The sequence below is a fragment of the Protopterus annectens genome, chromosome 5.part1 (assembly GCF_019279795.1).
Source record: "Protopterus annectens isolate FY-2018-M chromosome 5.part1, PAN1.0, whole genome shotgun sequence".
NCBI lineage: Eukaryota > Metazoa > Chordata > Ceratodontiformes > Protopteridae > Protopterus > Protopterus annectens.
In genome coordinates, this window is record NC_056736.1 from 721,060,269 (window position 1) to 721,080,236 (window position 19,968).

Below are 19,968 nucleotides of genomic sequence, written 5' to 3' on the forward strand. Positions count from 1 at the left end.
TTGTACCATCCCTGTTCATAGGGTCATAGGATCATAAGGTCATAGGAAGTTCAAGGCAACTGAGTCTTGCGATGATTTAAGGCCTGCCAGTTCCCAACCAGAGACTGTAGCTACTCTTTCTAAGAAGGTTTGACTAGTCAAGACTGGAGTAAATTTGTGAATATCTATCCACTCATCCCGGTCTCATTTGAAAGAAGATAATATCACACTGCTTAATTTGCAGAGAGAGTCTATTCCAGAGGTTAGCAATACATTGTATAATGAACCTAACCAAATTTTATTTAACTGCTGGTGAAGATTTAAATCCTTGGTTGTGGTATTTGTGGGATTATTTGATTTGTGGAAATAACAAGAGCTTCAGGACCATTGGGTCACTAATGTCGTGAAAGGAAAGACACAGATCTCCCCTCAGTAATCTGTAACTTACTGAATAAAGGGACAGTGCTTCCATTTTTTTCTAGTAGCTTAGTTTTTTTAAGCCAGTGATCTTCTTAGTTAGGAACCCCTGGGGTGTTTCTTACTGTGTGATAACTCTACTGAGGTCTATCCCAAAGAGGCATATTCAATAATTCGCCTAATCAGTACTGAATATAAGGGTGCCAAACATCAGGCGACAAAGCCAGTGCCTAAATTCAGATTAAGTAGTTTAAAGAATGACTCTGCCACAGCTCATTTAATAGTGTTTATTAAACAACAACGAATATTATCAGGTCCCTGGAAGGAAGTAGTTTTGGTGTTGGAGAGCCCTTTTAGTTATGATGAGCGAGGTTTGAGAGAATCAGGGATAAGTGGGCTTTGGATAATTGTCTCTGGATATAATTTGCACTGAAATTGTTTACTATGGGTTACAGCAGAGTAGGTGGTACCATTATGAATACTTTCAAAGCCATGTTGGCTGTTATTTCTTATTTTACTAACATGCCTAAAGAAGGATTTTAATTGTATTTATTTTCAAATGCTAACCTAACTTCATGGGCTGCTTTAGTAGTCATAATAGTAGTTTCAAGTTTTTAGTCAATTTTCCGATAGTATCCTTGATATTTGGGGGCTTTTGATCTGATGTATACTTTAGAGTTTTTCTTTTATTTTATTGTATTTATGTGGCTGGACCACCAGGGTGGTTTATTTTTACTTTTTCCATTATATTTAGATATGGTAGGGACTGCCAGTTCTATGCATTTATCTGAGTGGGCATAAAATTCCTTTGTGAAGTTATCTGCTGAGGCAACATCCAGGGTGATGCTGCTCTAAGTGATGTTTGAAACCTTGACATAAAATTTGATGAACCGAGTCCATTTGAAATTATTGAATTCCAAGATAATGGTATCAGCAGGTTTAGAGTTTTTGAAGATGAAAGTCATTAGTCTATTATCCAACTTAACTGGGGTAGGAGATACTAGGGGAATAGCACATGAAGAAGCTATGTTCATGAGGACCAGGTCAAGAATATTGTGTCCTCCAGTGGGTTTGTTAAACATCTGGTTACAGGAGTTTTTGTTAAGACCTTTTGGACATTTCTTACATTGGAGGTACAGGTAATTCAGTTTACTGAGAGATAGTTAAAGTCTCCCAAAATAATGGGAGTTTTTGTTTAAAGGTAGTTCTTCAAGTACATTTAGGAACCTTATATGATTTTCCGGGGAAATAGAGGGCATCCTGTAACAGGCTATAAACTGATAGCTGGTCCTGTTAATTGAGATTTGGAGTTCATTGAGCTCAGTTTGTAAGTCTCTGAGAATCTGTTTAGAGGAAATATTGTCCCTAACAAATGTGGAAACATCACCACAGTTGGCATCAGGTTTGAAGGCATGGGAGGTGTAAATCACAGGTATGGAAGGAGTACTTTCAAAAAATGTGAATCAAATTTCAGGAATTATACATATATGAATGCATTCCAAATGCAGGAAAGCATCAAGGTTTGCAGTTTGTTGTTGATACTTCTGGCAATGAGCAGAGTCACCTTAATAGCTAAGGCTACTTCAGGAGTGATCTATATGATGAACATAGTGGAGTTGTTCGAGCGATCACTACTGCAGTAACCACTCCCTCCCTCCACACCCCCCCCCCCTTATTTTTGTATACCTTTTTTGCCAGGGTGTGGACATTTTATTTTTATTTAACATTTGTTACAGGGAAAGTCCAACTGGGACAGAGCCCATTTTCAGCAGAGGCCCAAGGAGAAATGCTCCAGACACCTGTGTCTGGAATGTAGGAGGAAACCAGAGTATCCATAGGAAATCCACAGGAACACAGGGAGTACACACAGACTCTGCACAGAAGGCACCCCAACCAAGAATCAAACTGGTGAACCTCTTGCTGTGAGGCTACAATGATAACCTCTGCACCACCTCATTTGCAGTACAGTTATTTTACTAACATTTTCTTTCTCAAGACTTCAGCCTCCCTCTCCCTCTCTCTCTGTTGGATTGAAAACTCTGAAAGACTTGGCGTCCAAACCTGACGTTTACTCAGCTCAGCTCAAGTTAATATCTTGGGCATGTGGAAAGTGCCCTGAAGCTTTGGAAGCTGACCATCTGTTATATCTTTGGCATATAATTAAGGTTACTACATCAATGATAATTCTTACATCTACTATTATGGTAAGTTTATTTACACAACTGTACTTTCTCACCTTCTCTCTCATATAAAAGCAGTTATCTCTTTATGTATTGCCCACTTTCAGTGATACTATATTCTTACTTCAGCCTATAAAAGTTCTTTGTTCCACTGCAGACTCACAGTTTTCTCTTTATGTGCATGTATAAATTCCACATTTGTAATCGACCATTTTCACTCAGTGGTTTTAGGATCCTGGAAGCAGATTCCTCACTTAGAAATAGCTTTGCTACTAATTGCTGCCATTCAAACGAGACTAAATGCCTGTCAATTCAGGATTACCAAATGCAGATACGTTGCAGGCATTTCCTGATGTTGCCTCATGTTGTAGTAAAAGCCTGTCGATTCAGGATCACTAAATGCAGATACGTTAGAGGCATTTCCTGATGTTGCCTAGGCTAGTATTTACATAGCACAGCTCCCTAATAAATAGATTAGATTTGCACTTGACTTGCTGTATTAATGGAACTTGACTTGTTTGATATATAGATTGCTGATTTACTGAATTCTTCTTCTTTTGCATAATCTAACAGGGTCTAAGTAATTGTTAAATCCATTGTTTACTTGCTTTGCCCACCCAGTTTACTGCATGTCTTTGTGGTACTGTGACAACCCTTATTTCATTGTATGCATGATTATTTTTAATGCATTTTGTATTTATTTGCATTATAACACTTGAATTGTAGATAAAACCTTCCCAATTTGCTTCACTTCACTTGTTTGGTCATTAAGAGAATGAACTGCGTACTTAAACAGAAACAGGTACGGTTACAAAATCTGATAAAAATGGGATACAAATACTTTGAAAGTTGCATTGTTTTAATTAAAGCTGTAGAGCGCATTTTCAGTGTTGCATGTCATGGTACATTTTTCATAGTACCACACACTAACTTAATTGATATAGCAAGCTGTTATATTTGATATGTAATTCTGTGCTGTATGGCAGTTTCTTGTAGCTTGATCTAGAACACCACATCACTCAATGCAACTAGCATAAACAAAAACACAAACTGTGCGAAGACATTATTGAATGTTCCTCCCCAGAGCAGTGACATGGCATATAGAGGAGATGGTAGGATACAGACAAAAATTCTCCGTTGGCAGCTTGGATGGTAGCCACTCAACAGTCTGTCTTTGATCAATATTGTATGAATGGTTAGAGTTAAGGCAGTCTGACAGCTAGTCAGTAAAGTCAGTGGGCATAAAGAGATAAATGTGCAAGGATGGGTTAGTCAGATGTGTGCAAAGCCGTGTTAACATTTTGTTTGAACAGCATTACTTTTGATAAACTGACCATCATATTTATGTAGTTATTTAAAATATGATTGAAATGACCACATGAGGACGAACTGTGGAAGATGACAAGTTTTTGGTTATGCTAATTGCACTAATGTAGTGCACAGATCAAGATGATAAGGAGAAGTTGTGATACAGCAAAGAATTACACATCAAATATATCAGTATGTGCAGTATATGAAATAAGTTAATGCATGGTACTGTGAAAAATGTACCATGAAATGTAACACTGAAATGTGCAATATTGTTTTAATTAAAACAATGCAACTTTCAAAGTATTGATATATTGTTTTACTAGATTCTGTAACTTTACTTTGTTTCTCTTTAATCATTTAATATCTTGTTCATTTCCAAAGTCATTTTTTCATTGATATTAGAACTGGGTGTGAATTGCGTGCTATGACAGCAAACTAAATTAAGCATGTACCAATATCTGGATACCAACCTGAGAGGTAGAGTGAATGGAATAAGTAGACCTTCCTCAGCAATTGGTTGAATATAGCATAGCCAGGACTCAGTTTACAAAGCCCTATACCTAGCCATAGCAATACTTTGTTAGAGCCACCCCTATCTGCTGCACAGTAGATATACCATCTACCTTGAAAGGTAGACATGATTATGATATTATATCATATGAGGATATTGATGATAACAACAGTATGGTGAACAGAACACAACAAAATATATAAATTAACTGAATTATCCCTTTGGACACCCGATTATCATGTCTGCATCTGTCAGAGCAAGCAAGTCAGTGGAAAAAAGCAGACTTCTTGGGACTGTTAGTGTTGTAATTGCTTTACAAGCATCAAAATGCAACATACAGTTAACTATCCAAACAGTGCACACATCTTCCCTCAAGAAAAGCATTCTTCTGGATGCTTTGGTTACCTTACTTAGTCCTTGCCTCAGCTATCATAGTCTGTGCTGTCCTTTGTTGACACGTCTGATAAACCTTGATCTTGTTTTACAGCAAACTACAGAGCCAAACTTCCCAGAGATTCTCCTGATATCCATAAATAAACACGGAGTCAGTCTTATTGATCCAAAAACCAAGGTAAGCTATTCAGCCCAGAGCTTGTACTTTTTTTCCTTTTCCCTAAGTAAAGCAGTAGCAACCATTTCTATAGCAGATTGCTGCAACCGTAAAACCTGCTCTAAGAAGTACTATCAAATCAGCTCACACACACAAACACACACACACACACACACACACACACACACACACACACACACACACACACACTGCACCAAATGAATGCAGTCAGATGAGCAGAAGTCACCTGAACGATAATTCTTAGTTACCTGTTCATTTTTTACTGAGCCTAAATTATGGTATTGTTATTGTTTTGCATGGTTGTGAATTTTAGCTAATATGTTTAATGATTACTTCTTACATCATGTCAGTCATCTGCCTTACATTTCATACATCACAGGAGAACTTTTAAAAATAAGGAAAAAAACTTGCATAACGTGAGGGGTTTGTTTGGGACTATGATGATATGAAGTACTGCCAGCAATGCTGTGAGAAGTAGTCCAGTGGATGTATGACTTGTGCCAGCACAGCTAGCTTGAATTTTGTAAATAATTATATGTCATTTGTATATCAAACTTATTTGTACAGATGCTTGTGCTGAAAATGTATATGTGAGATTTGCTAGTGTTAAAATGTATCAACTGTGCACCCTGCTGGATTGAAAAGAAATGGACCTGTATTATTGTAACTGAATTAAATGTATATGTTTTAATAGAGTATACTGGGACAGCACAGGTTAACCAGCTAGCTTACCTTAAGAAAAATAAGGGAAATGTAAATGAGCTGTTAAACCATTAAAACAGCACATCAGAGTGCTGTATAGGACCGGAGATGGTGGGTTTGGAAGAAGCCTTTGTTCATTACCTCATTTAAAGGAGGGGGAAGTCCAAGGCACTGCCATAAATATTTAGATGTGTATCGTAGTCATCTATGCTAATTCCTGTCTCAACTTCAAAGGAGGATACTCTAAGAACCTACAGTCAGTTGACCAGATGAGGTCATTCTGCAAGCCATCTTTGATATTATATTTTACAGGGAGTAATCACTGAGTATTGAGTATTCTGTTTTGGGGAACCTGACTAGAAAGACTGCTCATGTATTTCATTGTGCCTTGCTTTATCAAGTAAGTTATTAGGGAACAGTAATTCACCTAGATTCAGTCAAGACTATAGTGGAGCTTAGTTTAGATAATGTTTTTCTTTATTTATCTGAGCCTGTCCATCAATGTTATTTTTTTTAGCATTTAGCATTTGTGTATTGTCGAGCCATTACTAAAAATGTTATTTTCAAAAGTTCCTGTGATTTGAACTCTGTGGTTTACTGTAAATATATATTCAGTATTTCATGTGCTTTTATTATTTATTATTAAATATATTTAAAATGTTATTGTGGCTGGTCCTTTTAGAAAGTACTTAACCTTTGAGAGTGCTTATATTTATTTGGTGACACTGTGTGAGCCACTCCTGAAGGCCTAGCTGTCTTGGTCTACTACTACCATTTGTATTAGTATTAATATTACACAGTATAATTGGACACCCTTTGTTAAGGGCCTTAGAGTAGCTGATTGTGACATGTCTGGTGGTGGTGATAACTACCTTATAATCTGAACAGAAAGGGACACACCAGGTATGTGCCAGCCTTCCCCAGGTGTGTGTGTGTGTGTGTGTGTGTGTGTGTGTGTGTGTGTGTGTGTGTGTGTGTGTGTGTGTGTGTGTGTGTGTGTGTGTGTGTGTGTGTGTGTGTGTGTGAATTGCTTGGAGCAGGGGCACAAAGAACTGGGCTTGCAGCAAGGGTGCTGGAGGTCTTGACTTGGACACTTGCCTGAGGACCTAACCCTACAGCTGTACAGGTGGGGAGTCTTATTGGGGACCTGGAGGGAGACAGAGAGATCCAGACCCTGGACAGAGTGTGTTACATGTGTACTTCTAAGGGAAACTGGATATGATCCAAAGAGCTGTATCTGAAAATACTGAGTGTATTCATTTGTATTCCAAATGCACATGTCTCTCCAGTGTAAGTGGTGAGGATTCATGCTCCTTGATTACTGGTCTATTATGGGGACGTCACAGGGATATGCAGGCAGCTACCTCCAGACATGTTTTTCTGTGGGTCTGTATTAGAAGACCAAATGTTTAGGTGATTGAACACCTAAACATCGATCTTCTAATATCGAAAGCAAAAAAATGGCGAACAGCCGATTTAAACCAGGGAAAGATTTCCCTTGGCCATTCACCAGAGTTTGCTATTTCCCTACTGTTGAGTGATCTCGGAGTTGGTATATTTAGTTAGAAGGGGTGTGGAGGGCACAGCCCCCCCACCTAATTTAGATGTAAAGTAATGATCTGATATTGTTAATCCTCGTTCATTCCTTACGCATGGGTATCGGTTCCAACCTCAGAACTGAGCCGGCCATTTTCCAAGCTCACATCAGCTTCAAACTCTCGAGCTAAACTCTTACCAACAATCCCCCTCTCCCTGCTACCCCAGATTTTGTTTGCTGCGTTGCCATAAGGTCGTGTCAAGCTACTTCTCTTGAGCTAAGTACAGTTATTTGTTGTTTAATAGTCTTTCAGATTACTTTTCTGTCAGAAAAGTTTATATTTCATTGTCTCTTACCCTATCACATCTAGCGTACATATTTTCTTCAGATTTTTCTGCTCTGTTCTTTACCCTTTTACCATGAGGTATGCTCTCTTTACCATTGTTGGTAATCCTTCCCTTTTTTTTCTCATACCTTCAGGACTTCTTTTGTACCATTGCTGGTACCTTTTTCTATTAATTAATTTGCTGTCATGACTGATAAGAAAGGTAGTCCGGGGTTTAAACGGTGTTCTGATTGTGGACACAAACTACCTAATTCTGATGCACACTCTTTGTGCGTTTATTGTTTGGGGGCATCCCACTTGTCTGTTGATCTTCCCTGTTCTATTTGTGAGAATGTTTCGAATAGAACCTTGTTGGAAAGGAAAAACAAGCTGTTAGTGAAGGGACTCCTTAAATCTCCCTTTTAAGAGGCTATTTCTGGGTCGGAGGCCTCAACCCCTCATAGAGCCCATAAGAGAATCTTGGATGTTCCTACCAAGGTTAAATCTTTGCCTTCATCCCCAGCTGGGGACTCTCGCCAACCAAAACCTAAAAAGGCTAAAGTTTCAGCTCTGGAGCTCACTCAGTCAGCCCTAGTGCTTTCGGTACCTAGACCTTCGGCACAGAGGCTTTCGGCTCCATTAATGATCTCGGCTTCGTCTTCTCCGGCAGCCTTCACTATATCGGCACCGAGGGGCTCCTCGGTTCAGACTATTACCACTGTATCGGCACCGACCGTTCAGTCAGCACAGATCCTGACCACGTCAACTCCGAGATCTTCCTCGGAACTGATGCCTTTATTGTTGACTCCAGTTTTGTCTGTTCCAGCTTTGGTACCGACAACCACTTCGGCACCGATCCTTGTGTCGGTGCAGACCATGACCTCGGCACCGATTACTTCTTCGGTGCAGACACCCATAGTCCAGTCTCTCTCAGCACTGTTGTCCTCGGTGTGGACGGGTGAGATGGGCACCGAGTTTGCCTCTTCTGTGGACAGAACACCACGCCTCGCACGTACAGCCCAACCAATACTAGGAAACAAAAAAGGCCAGCATAAATAGGCCAATGCTTTATTGGAAAATCAGAAATTGGACATAAAAATGCCCCAACAATAAATCCAACCTTCAAACCGGTTTCGGCAGTATGCATTCTTCAGTGAAGGTAAAAAATATATTAAAAATGAAACATCATACATATTTATAAAGACAGTCAATCATTATTAGCCAATGGTATGATCCAACCCTGTTTATCTAATGAATATTAATTAGAGTTCAGAATAGCATTGTGAACTGCTTATAAATCATAAACAAAAATAATATTAACACCAATATGAATCCATACTGAATAAATATGTATATAAGTTGTTGCAAAAAGACTGGTGAAAGTAACCACAACTTATTGTCAAATAACCATGCACCAAATGCAGTAGGGTTACTCAACAACTAAAACCCACAGTGTAAACTTTTAATTACTGCCAAAAAATATATAGCCAAAAACATTTTTTGGCAAAAGAATATATGTAATATCCATATATATAAACAATTACATAATAATTATTTATGAAAATACAATTAATCCAAAATATATATATAAAAAATATATATCTCTCTGATATATTTCAAGGATTATCCAATATGACCTGATATAGCATTGTACCTATAGGACAATAGCTGAATGAAAAAATATTTATCATAAATGGTCATTAAGACCAGGAGGAAACAAGGCTCCAAGATGGATAATCCAATATTTTTCTTTGTGACTGAGTATGTTTTGCCATCCTTGCTGATAGCTCCTGTCTCCAATGATCCTGTCTATGACAGTAAACATAAACTTAGCTGAAGGATGTTTAGTTGTATGTTGAAAAAGTGCATTTGTTGGCTTTTTATTCCGTATGTCACTCCGATGTTCTCCTATTCTAATTCGAAGGGAACGCGATGTTTTGCCCACATAAAAAGCTGAGCATTGACATGTGGCCAGGTATATCAACCAACTACTGGAGCAGTTACCAAAAATCCTTAAGTCATAAACTTTACTCATGTTAGCACTAGTAAATTGTTTAATTTTGTTTACCTGATTACAGGATATGCAATGGCCACACGGAAAAGTTCCCAGGAGTTCGTCCCCCATAATGGTTAATTATTTGTATTTTTCCCCTCCACTCTCCTGATGTTTATAATGGGAAAATAAAGAACCTAAAGTTCTACCCCTTCTATAAGACATTTGACATTTGCAACCCAAAATCTCATGTAAATAATTATTGGCCAATAGAATATTCCAGTTATCATTCAAGATATTCCTGATTACCTGATGGTTTCTTCCAAAAGTGGTGACAAATCTCAAAGTGGAATCCTGCGGTCTACATGAGTGATCCCTATATTCAAGCAATCTACTTCTCTGCTGTTGCCCAGACCAAGTACTGGCAGATACAATGTCAAAAGGATGATATCCCCTATCTAAAAATCTGTGTGTTAAATCCGTTTTGGCATCCTCATAATCCATTAACGAGGAGCTAATACGTTTTATTCTCAGAAATTGAGATTTGAGAATATTCCGGATGGTGTGGCATGGGTGCATACTAGATGCATGGAGTAACATATTATATTGAGGGTATTTACGATGAATCTTAGTACCAAGAGTATTATCTGTGTTTCTATATACAGTAACATCTAAGAAGTCAATATGATCAAGATTAGATGTAACCGTAAACTCAATTCCCCAAACGTTACTGTTAAGATATTCCATGAATTCTTGTAGATACCCTAAATCTGCACGCCACACCATCCAGCAATCATCCAAGTACCTGCGCCAAATATCCATTTCAACCATGTATATGTTATGTGATGGGTTATATATAAGACATATACTGGCCTTTTGTGTTTCTTCTGTGGACAGGCCTGTTTCTCCCTCAGTTTCCATGAGGTCCACTAGAAGCCTTTCCGAACATGATGTGTTGCATCTTGTGGATCAGGTGCTCTTGGCCAGAGGTATCCCACCCCTCAGGAACTATCCTTCCTTGGGAGGTGATCACCCATCTCCAAAGACCCCTTCTTATTCTCCTCCTTCATTGCCTTTGAAGTCCATGGATATAGCACAGTCTTCCCCTTCTGTGGTCCCCTTTAAGGATCTCACTAAGGAACCACAGTTGCCTTCGTGGCAGGATAGTTTTGCTATGACCCAGGATGTCAGTTGTGACACGCAAAGTTTACTGCTCCACAGCCATCCAGGGACTCCGGGTCAGCAGGCTAAGCCACTTAGGGGAGGGGTGACCCCTGTCCTAGACATGCATTCCTCTTCAGGTGGAAAAGCCTTCCAACTGATGGAGAAGGCTTTCACTGCTGCTGGTGATACTGGACTGTCTATACCTCCGCCCTCCTCTGGTACACTGGTTTCACAAGTCGCACCTAGCGGATAATGGGTGCCAGGGCCTCAGGACATATTCCCACAGGAATCCCCTTTTCCGCTGTCTTTTCCAGCTTCTCCCACTGAGGAGGTCCACCAGAAAAGTTTGTGTAAGAGGAAGCACATTAACTCCACAGAGAAGTCCCTCACTGAAGGCACAGATTTGAGGTATCCTTTTGTGATATCCTCGAAATCCTGAAACAGAGAGGTGACTGGTAGTCCTCTAATCCGACCCCTGAGGAATCTGTGTTCCTGCAGACTTTTCGTGCCCAATCCCCTACCTCCTGGGTTACTCCACCTGCCGATGAACTTGTCCAGCTTATTGTGTAGCGTGCTTGCAAGGCTCCTGATACCATCAAAGCTATTCCCAGGAGGCCAGATAAGATTTTGTCCCCTCCTGCTTCAGATCCCCATTGGTCCAAAGGTCTTCCTGTGGATGCTTTGGTGGTGGTGGCTGCAACAAAAAGGATCTGGCAGAAGTAGAAACCAGACTGTCCATCTGCCTAACAAAGAGTCCCGGGCCCTGGACAGGATAGGGAAGTGCACCTTTGCTTCAGTGACCTTTGCTATCAGGTCCCTGAATTATATGGCACATTTTACCAGGCTTCAAAGCGATCTGGTTTCTGAGCTCTCTGAAACCTTGGCTGGTGCTGTGTCTGATGAGGTCCATGACAAAGTGGCCTCTCAGCTGGCTACCCTTGAATCAATATCTAACTCCTCTATGTGATTGATATCTCACGCATCAGAAGGAGCAGCTAGAGCAGCGGGTTCAGCTGCGGTCTTGAGACGACACGCCGGGATGCGTTTGTGCAATTTCACAGAACCCTTTAAGGCTTCCTTTCTTAATGCTCCCATTGAGGCCTTTTCGTTGTTTGGGCCCAAAGTTAAAAGCACACTGGCCGGATGTGAACAGGACAGTAAGACACTTTCTGCCGTAGGTGTCCATTATTCTTCGCCTCAACATGCTTTCTCACGAAACTAAAAGAGTGGGAAGATATGGTTCAAGAAATCTCAGGGTCCTTTCCATGACACACAGGCCGAGTTCTCCCCTAGAGGCATAGGGGGAAACTCACAGGGAAGATGTTCCTTTCGGGGCAGAGGGGGTCCACATAACCAGGGTTCCAGGGATTCTTTCCCTGGCCAATCCTACCAGTGCTCCTGAAGAGCAGCCCAACTCCTTTCCTCTGGAGGTGGTTGGGGGATGTTTCTCCTTGTACCCTTCTGCCTGGCTAACCATCACCACCGATTCTTGGGTACAAAGGATTATAACCAGAGGTTTTCATATCCCCTTTGATCTTTGTCCCGTCCCTTCAAAAAATCTTCCCGACGTTCCACCCAGTCAAAGGGAAGAAGCAGCACTAGAGATAGAAAAGCTGCTAAGAAAGAGAGTCATCCAAATAGTCCCTCCAGACCAGATAGGATCCGGATTCTACTCAAGACTATTTTTCGTGCCAAAGAAAACCGGAGACTGGAGACCAGTTTTGGATCTCAGTGTATTGAACATGTTTGTGAGAGTACAAAAATGCTGGATGGTCACAATACAGTCTATTCTCCCGCTTTTGGAAAAAGATGATTGGATGTGCTGTATAGATCTTCAAGATGCAGTCTACCACATAAAGGTGGACAGGCCATCAAAAAGATTTCTGCGCTTCCATGCAGGAGCCAGTCACTATCAGTTCAGAGTACTGCCCTTCAGACTCTCTACAGCCCCCAGAGTGTTCACAAAGTGCGTGGCAGTTGTCACAGCTCACTTGTGACTTCAAGGATTCTAGGTGTTTCCATACCTAGATGACTGGCTCATTTCTGCCCCCACCAGACATCTACTGGAAGAAGCCCTGGCATACTCTCTCCTCGCTGCACAAAGGCTAGGCATAACCATAAACTGGCAAAAATCCAATCTCACCCCATCTCAGTTGACAGAATTCATAGGGGTTATCTTGGACACAAAGAACTGCAGAGCTGCTATTCCAGAGCACAGAATTTTAAGGATAAAGCATCACCTGATTCCAATCCTTTCAATGGACAAATCCACGGCTCAATCAGTTCTGCAGCTGTTGGGTTCCATGACAGCCTCCATCACCATTGTCCCCCTGGCCAGATTTCACATGAGGCTTCTACAATGGCTACTGCTCACCCAATGGTATCCCTTTCAGCATCCTCTTTCAGCCATGATTTGAGTAACCCACAGGTGCAAACAGGATTTAAATTGGTGGATGACACACAATCTGTCACAATGGTCTCGCCCCTTCTCCCCCCAGCAACCCAAGACCACAGTGACCACGGATGCCTCCCTGATGGGGTGGGAGGGGCTATCTCAGGGACAGACAGTCCACAGCACTTGGTCTGAACTGGAGGCCTATCTGCATATAAACGTTCTAGAGCTGAGGGCGGTGCTTCTGGCATTGCAAGCATTCCATCCCCTGTTGCCGTCTGAGACAATTGTGATTCAATCAGACAACATGGTGGTGGTCTGGTACATCAGCAAACAAGGTGGAACCAAATCTTACCCCCTTTGTTGAGAGGCCATGAGGATATGGCAATGGGCGATGGCTACCAACCATTTTCTTCTAGCAATGCACATTCCCGGGAGTTCCAACGTGATAGCAGACAGTCTCAGCAGGTGCATTCTTCAACCTCATGAGTGGTCCCTGAATCTCTTGATACCGGTGGAGATCTTCCACCACTGGGGCCGTCCTTGCTGTGACCTCTTTGCATCCCCCAACAACTACAAATGCAGCAACTACTTCACCCTGATTCCCCTTCTGGGACAGTCACCCAGGGATGCTCTAGTCCACGACTGGCCCTCGGGTCTTCTTTATGCTTTTCCACCCTTTCCCCTCATTCCCCAGTTTCTGAAGAAAGTCCGTCGGTTGAAGAGCAAGGTGATCCCCATAGCACAATATTGGCCTCGACAGATTTGGTTCCCCTTCCTTTGGCCTCACCTACTAGATCGACCGTGGATTCTCCATCCAACCCCAGAGTTGATCTCACAGCCACAGAATCTGATTCATCCCAACTTGAACAGCCTGAAGCTCATGGCTTGGCTACTCCAATTCCCTTGATTGTCAGGCAGAATGATCTTTCTTTACCAGTACGTGACATTCTCATTGCATCTCATAAGTCTTCCACTAGAATTACTTATCTGAGCAAGTGGAAAAGATTTACCTGTTGGCTGAAAGATAAACAAGTAGATCCCTTCTCAGCACCAGTGTTGATAATACTAGACTATCTGGCCGACCTCTTTCAATCGGGGCTATTGGCCTCTGCCATTAGAGTTCATTTAGCTGCAATTTCTAATTTTCATGAGAGTGTCCAAGATTCCTCTCTTATGTCCCGCAAATTGTGCAAGACCTTCATAAAAGGTGTGACTCATCTGAAGCCACCTTTTAGAGAACCACTTCAACCATGGGATTTATCATTAGTTCTACAAGCTCTGACAATGCGACCTTTCAAACCTGCCTCTTCTTGCGACCTCAAGTATTTGTCATGGGAAACCTTGTTTTTGGTCGCCATTACTTCTGCCAGACATATTTCTGCACTTCAAGCTTTATGTATCAAGAGTCCATACTTAATTTTTCATAGAGATAAAGTGTCTCTGAGAACTAATCCATCATTTCTGCCTAAAGTGATCTCTGAAATGTCCATTAATCAAGCCATTGAATTGCCAGTTTTCTTTCCCAATCAATCAGACAGAGGAGAGTATTGCCTGCATACCCTAGACATCCACAGGCAAATACATTTTTACTTAAACAGGACTAGGCCCTTTTGTAAATCTGATGAGTTATTTTTGGCTTTTTCTGGACCTAGATTAGGATCTGCTGTTGCTAAGGTCACATTAGCTGGATGGTTGAAGGACTGTGTGACCTTCATTCATACACAACCTAATATCTCATTGCCTACTACCATGAAAGCTCATTCAGCAAGGTCGGTGGCAACTTCTGCTGCCCTTTCCATGCCAGAGCTTCTTTACATGACATCTGTGCAGCTGCAACTTGGGCTACACCTCATACCTTTATCAATCATTACAAATTGGACTTGGCCTCCAGGGGAAGAGCATCTTTCGGTTCTATGGTGCTCAGGAATGTCCTTCCATGAGAGCTTCCCAGGAATAGAGGTAGCTGGGGACTCTGTCCCATGTGTACAGAATGAACGAGGATTAAAAATATCAGATAAAGAAGTTATGTCTTACCATAACGCTCCATCTGTATTGTTGATCCTCGTTCAGTCATTATGACCCTCCCTCCTTTCCCCTCCTGTGGTGTCTAGTGGATCTCACCATACGGTTCTTTTAGGTTATTTGACCAGAGGTAGCCTCTACCTTCTTTGACTTGCAAACTCAATCTGAGGTAACAGGGAGAGGGGGATTGTGGGTAAGAGTTTAGGTCAAGAGTTTGAAGCTGACACGAGCTTGGAAAATGGCCGGCTCGGTTCAGAGGTCGGAACTGATACCCATGCTTAATGACTGAACGAGGATCAACAATACACATGGAAATTTATGGTAAGACATAACTTCTTTTTTTTTGTGTTGTGGCCAAGGGACATGTTTCCCTGTGATGTTTGACATTGTGCGGTTTGATATTAGAAGATTGATGTTTAGGTGTTCGATCACCTAAACAGTCAGTCTTCTAATATAGACCCTTTTTCTGTGGATATGTACTATAAAGGAAAAGATTCTTTCCATATTATCCACATCAATCTATTTATTTATTGTTCAGGCAGTTGCCTTTTTCATGTCAGCAAGCATTTAATAAAATAATATTTGTAAATCCTATTAATGGCCTAGTTGACATGATGACATTAGTATGAGTAACAGCAACATTAAACAATAATGTATATATATATATATATATATATATATATATATATATATCTTGATTCAAATGAACCAGTATTATAGGGGATTTTTGTTTGAAAACAGTTAACATACCAGGAATATGTCATATGGGAAACTTGATCAGAAACTTGGGTCAGTAGAGGGTGCTAGCTAGGGTGGTCTGCAACCAAGGAGGAGTGAAGGAGTTTTAAAAAATTATAGTAGTCTGACTGGATAAAAGAAAAATCATCTGATGTGGCCACCATACCACCAGCTAATTAAGTATAATTTAGTGAAATGTACACATTGTCTAATACTGACTCCTCTCCAATAGTCTGTAAGTGCTGATTCCAAGAATCCACAGAGGAATACTTCATTCTATACTCCATCTACTTGACTTAATCCCATTCTCAAAGACTTTTAGGTGGCCTGGGTGCAGGCATTGTACACTTATGTTATAGCACTCTTGCAATCACCTTGTCTGGTCTGCTAGTGTTCTATTCTACCTTTAGGTGCTGGGAATCCTTTTATCACCTTCTTTCTCCTTCATACAATCATTTTTAGCACCTTTATGAAATTATCACTTAAGACATAGATATGCATGTATTAATATAAAATATAACATATAAAAAATATAAAAGTCAAAATAGTCAGTAAACCGGGGGATAAAAGCTCCGTAGTCACAAAAATAAACAGATAAAAATATGTAGCACAAACCAACTACAGAGCTACCATGTAGCAGGTAAAGCAGCCAAATGAAGGATACTTCCAAATAACAGTCAGGCAGAATGGTACTCAGCTTCAATCCAACTTAGACAGATTTTAAAGATCCACACAGGAGCACAAAGACCAGAATAAAACTCAGGTTTATTAAAACAAGAGGTTTTAATAAACCTGAGTTTTATTCTGGTCTTTGTGCTCCTGTGTGGATCTTTAAAATCTGTCTAAGTTGGATTGAAGCTGAGTACCATTCTGCCTGACTGTTATTTGGAAGTATCCTTCATTTGGCTGCTTTACCTGCTACATGGTAGCTCTGTAGTTGGTTTGTGCTACATAAAATATAACATGCCATATTAACATTTTTTATTTAGATACATTATACATCACATACATATTCTTTTTTTAACAATTATTCACTTCAGTATTACATAAATTGCTCAATTTTATGCCTTCCCTTAAACCCTAAACCTCCTCCTGAACATTATTGTGCATGAATTGTTCCCAAAATTTCCATGCATTTCTACATAACTTGCTCTTTCCTTTTTTAAAGGTCTCACTTTTTTATCTCCTTTAAAATATTCAGTACTGCAAGTTACAATCCATTTTCTACTAATTGCTTTGTTTGGCAACAAATACCATTAAACTTGGTAAGGTCTTACAATATATATGCAGTACAAATCCTAAATAGAATAATTTCCTTAGTTACAGCCATTTGCTCCCCCAACATTTCTGACATAGTACTCTGTAGGGGAAATTTTAAAATCTGTAAACCCATTATATTCCCAAAAACATGTTCCCAACATATGTCTCAACCACTTAGTGGAATAAATCTGGACAAGCCTCAGAATAATGGGTGGACAAAGGCCCAAAACAGGGGCAAATTTTACATTTTAAACATTACTCCTATAAATTTAGAAAGGTGCTAGAGTAGCAGATTTTGCATTAGTGTGCATTTTCTGAAGTTGTTAACACCTAAAACACAGAAGTCTGTCATTATGTGTTTACTTAATTTCTAAATGATTTGCTCAAAAACCACAAATTTTATAAGGAACAGACAAAACATACTAGGCAGACATCTGGACATTCTGTGAAAATGTGGGCAGTTGAGAGGTATGGTTCCCAATTACCTTTTCCATTACACCTCCAGCACTTGCTATATAACTGCTATATAACTGAGGAAAAAATTCTCTGAGGTCTGCTTAGGGTATAAAAGTACCTATGCAAACATTTCCAAACAAGAATCCTATTCTGGACTTTGTCACACATTTGAGAGTCATACAAATTAGTTCCAACTGTTCGTTTGTAAATTGCTCCTCCAGGCTCTCAGTCCAATCTTTTCTAACACCTTCTGATTGATTCTTGTAGTTACCATGCATTTTTTTATGCCCTACTAATTATCCCTTTTGCAACAGCAGCTTCTGTTCAAGGACCAGAGCTGGTCGTTTACTTCCCCCTTCCATATCCCTTTTATTTTGCCTGTACTCTGTTATTAGTCCCAGGTAGGGAAGGCAGTCTCTAACCTTAAGTCCAAACTTCTGCTTGGACTCATCTTCCTGTATTACCTTTTTGTCTCTGGTTATTTACTCTAAATACATTGGTGCCTTTGCCAGTTCTCTTCAGGAAATTCCATCCCCTTCTTGCTTGTTTTCTATAACCCTACTTGCAGTCATCCCTTTCTCCATTCCCACATTGGCTTAGTTCTTAGAATGCGTTCTGCAACTTTATGAAATGTTATATTTTGTATGGTTCTTATTAACCTCCTTTAGGATCTGCATCCAAAATCCCACTCCCACCTTATTTTTAAAATTTCTCCCCTTTCATCATCATCATCTCTTTCCACTTTTATTTATAACCTTCAACAGATCTTATGTATACGAACCTTAACTGCATAGCTCTAAAGCATCCATTCAAATCAAGTAATTCTAAACTACCTTGTCTTATTGGAAGGATCATCTTATCCCACTTAATTCTTTAACATTTCCCTTCACAGATAATTTCTTTTGACTCTTTATTAATTATTGTTCACAATTTCTCTTCTGATTAATAAATATATGCCTAACCTAAAGGGGCAAAAATATTTTCACTGCCAGTAGCTTATTATCCATATCCATAATCAAGAGCTTTCAGTTTCTCAGTTTTTGTATTATCTTTTGTTTATCCTCTTCCCACAAATCCCTAGCTACCATGACAGAATCATTTTTAATCCATACACCTAAAACATCATTTTATCATGTCCCCATAAATGTGGATATTGCTGAACCAATTCATGTGTGGATACATACTTTACCTCAATAGCCTTTGCTTTATCTTCATTAATTTTAGATCCTGAAAAGACTTGAAACTGCCTCAGAATATTCCACACCACCAAAATGTTCATTTTTTGGATTTATCAAGTACAACTTATAATTGATTACCATACCAGTTATATTTTTGATTTTGTGAGTCCCTTATTCTCTTTGTTAATGGCTCTAAATATATAGCAAATAACAAAGGGAAAAGAGGACACCCATACATGGTTCATCTGTTCAAACACATCTGATCAAAACGGAATCCTCTCACCTCAGTCGTTGCCTGTGAACCTTCATATATCATCTTAGTTAAACATCTTATTCAATCAGAGAATGCAAATGCTTCCATTAACGTAGTCATAAAATCTCAGCTAGGTCTATTGAATGCTTTCTCTACATCAAGACCCACACGCAATAGCAGTAATTTCTTACATTTTGCTTCTCTCTGGATCATCGTTTTTTTTTCTGTTGATGTTTTCAAATGTTTGCTTTCCCTCCACATAAAAAACATTGTTCCATATCTATCAATTTTATCAACTCTTTAGACAGTCTCTTAGCTGGTATAGACATGAGCACTTTCTATTTATGGTCTGAAATTGAAATGGTTCTAGATAGCTGAGTTTGAAGGGTCTTTAGCATCTTTGTGCAGTACAGCCAGCCAGCACAGCATTTTCCAAGATGCTGGTGCCCCCTTTTTCTAAAATATCGTTAAAAACACTTTCCAGATCTTAATCATGTCCTGCCTCCTACCTTCCTAACTTGAATAGGAATACCATCTGGTCCTGGAGACTTCCCTGCAAATTGATTATACAGCACATATTTTTATCTTATTTCCTTGTCATTGAAAGTTCCCTGTTGATTGATTACACATTGCAATGTTTATGTCATCTTTTCCTATCTTAGTTATTAATTCTTGAGCCTCATCTTCCTCTAACAGTGGCATAATTAATTCTTCCATAAATATTTCCATTTGTCACTTTTTTGTTTTCCATATTTCTCTGCTTTATATAAAGATTTGTAAAGTTTACAAAATATCTCCAATACTTCTATAGAATCTCTGGTTATTTTTCTTGTTATAGGCTCCCTAAGTTTGGATATAACCCTTTCTACTTTCTGTTACCTAAGACATTGCAATAAAAGTTTTTGTGCTCTGGAGTACTTATCAGAATAGTTGCTTAGTAGCAGCCTTTATTATTATCTCATGCATATTATCCAAA

At 39.8% G+C, this 19,968-nt stretch overlaps 1 protein-coding gene across 1 annotated transcript in view; it reads left to right on the top strand.

Moving 5' to 3' along the window:
* MYO7A (myosin VIIA) overlaps nucleotides 1-19,968 on the top strand; it is a 1,588,820-nt gene that overhangs the window by 1,543,141 nt on the left and 25,711 nt on the right. Inside the window, exon 47 of the mRNA XM_044073349.1 lies at nucleotides 4,886-4,969. Coding sequence (XP_043929284.1) covers nucleotides 4,886-4,969 — 84 coding nt within the window. The remainder of the gene's footprint in view (nucleotides 1-4,885; nucleotides 4,970-19,968) is intronic.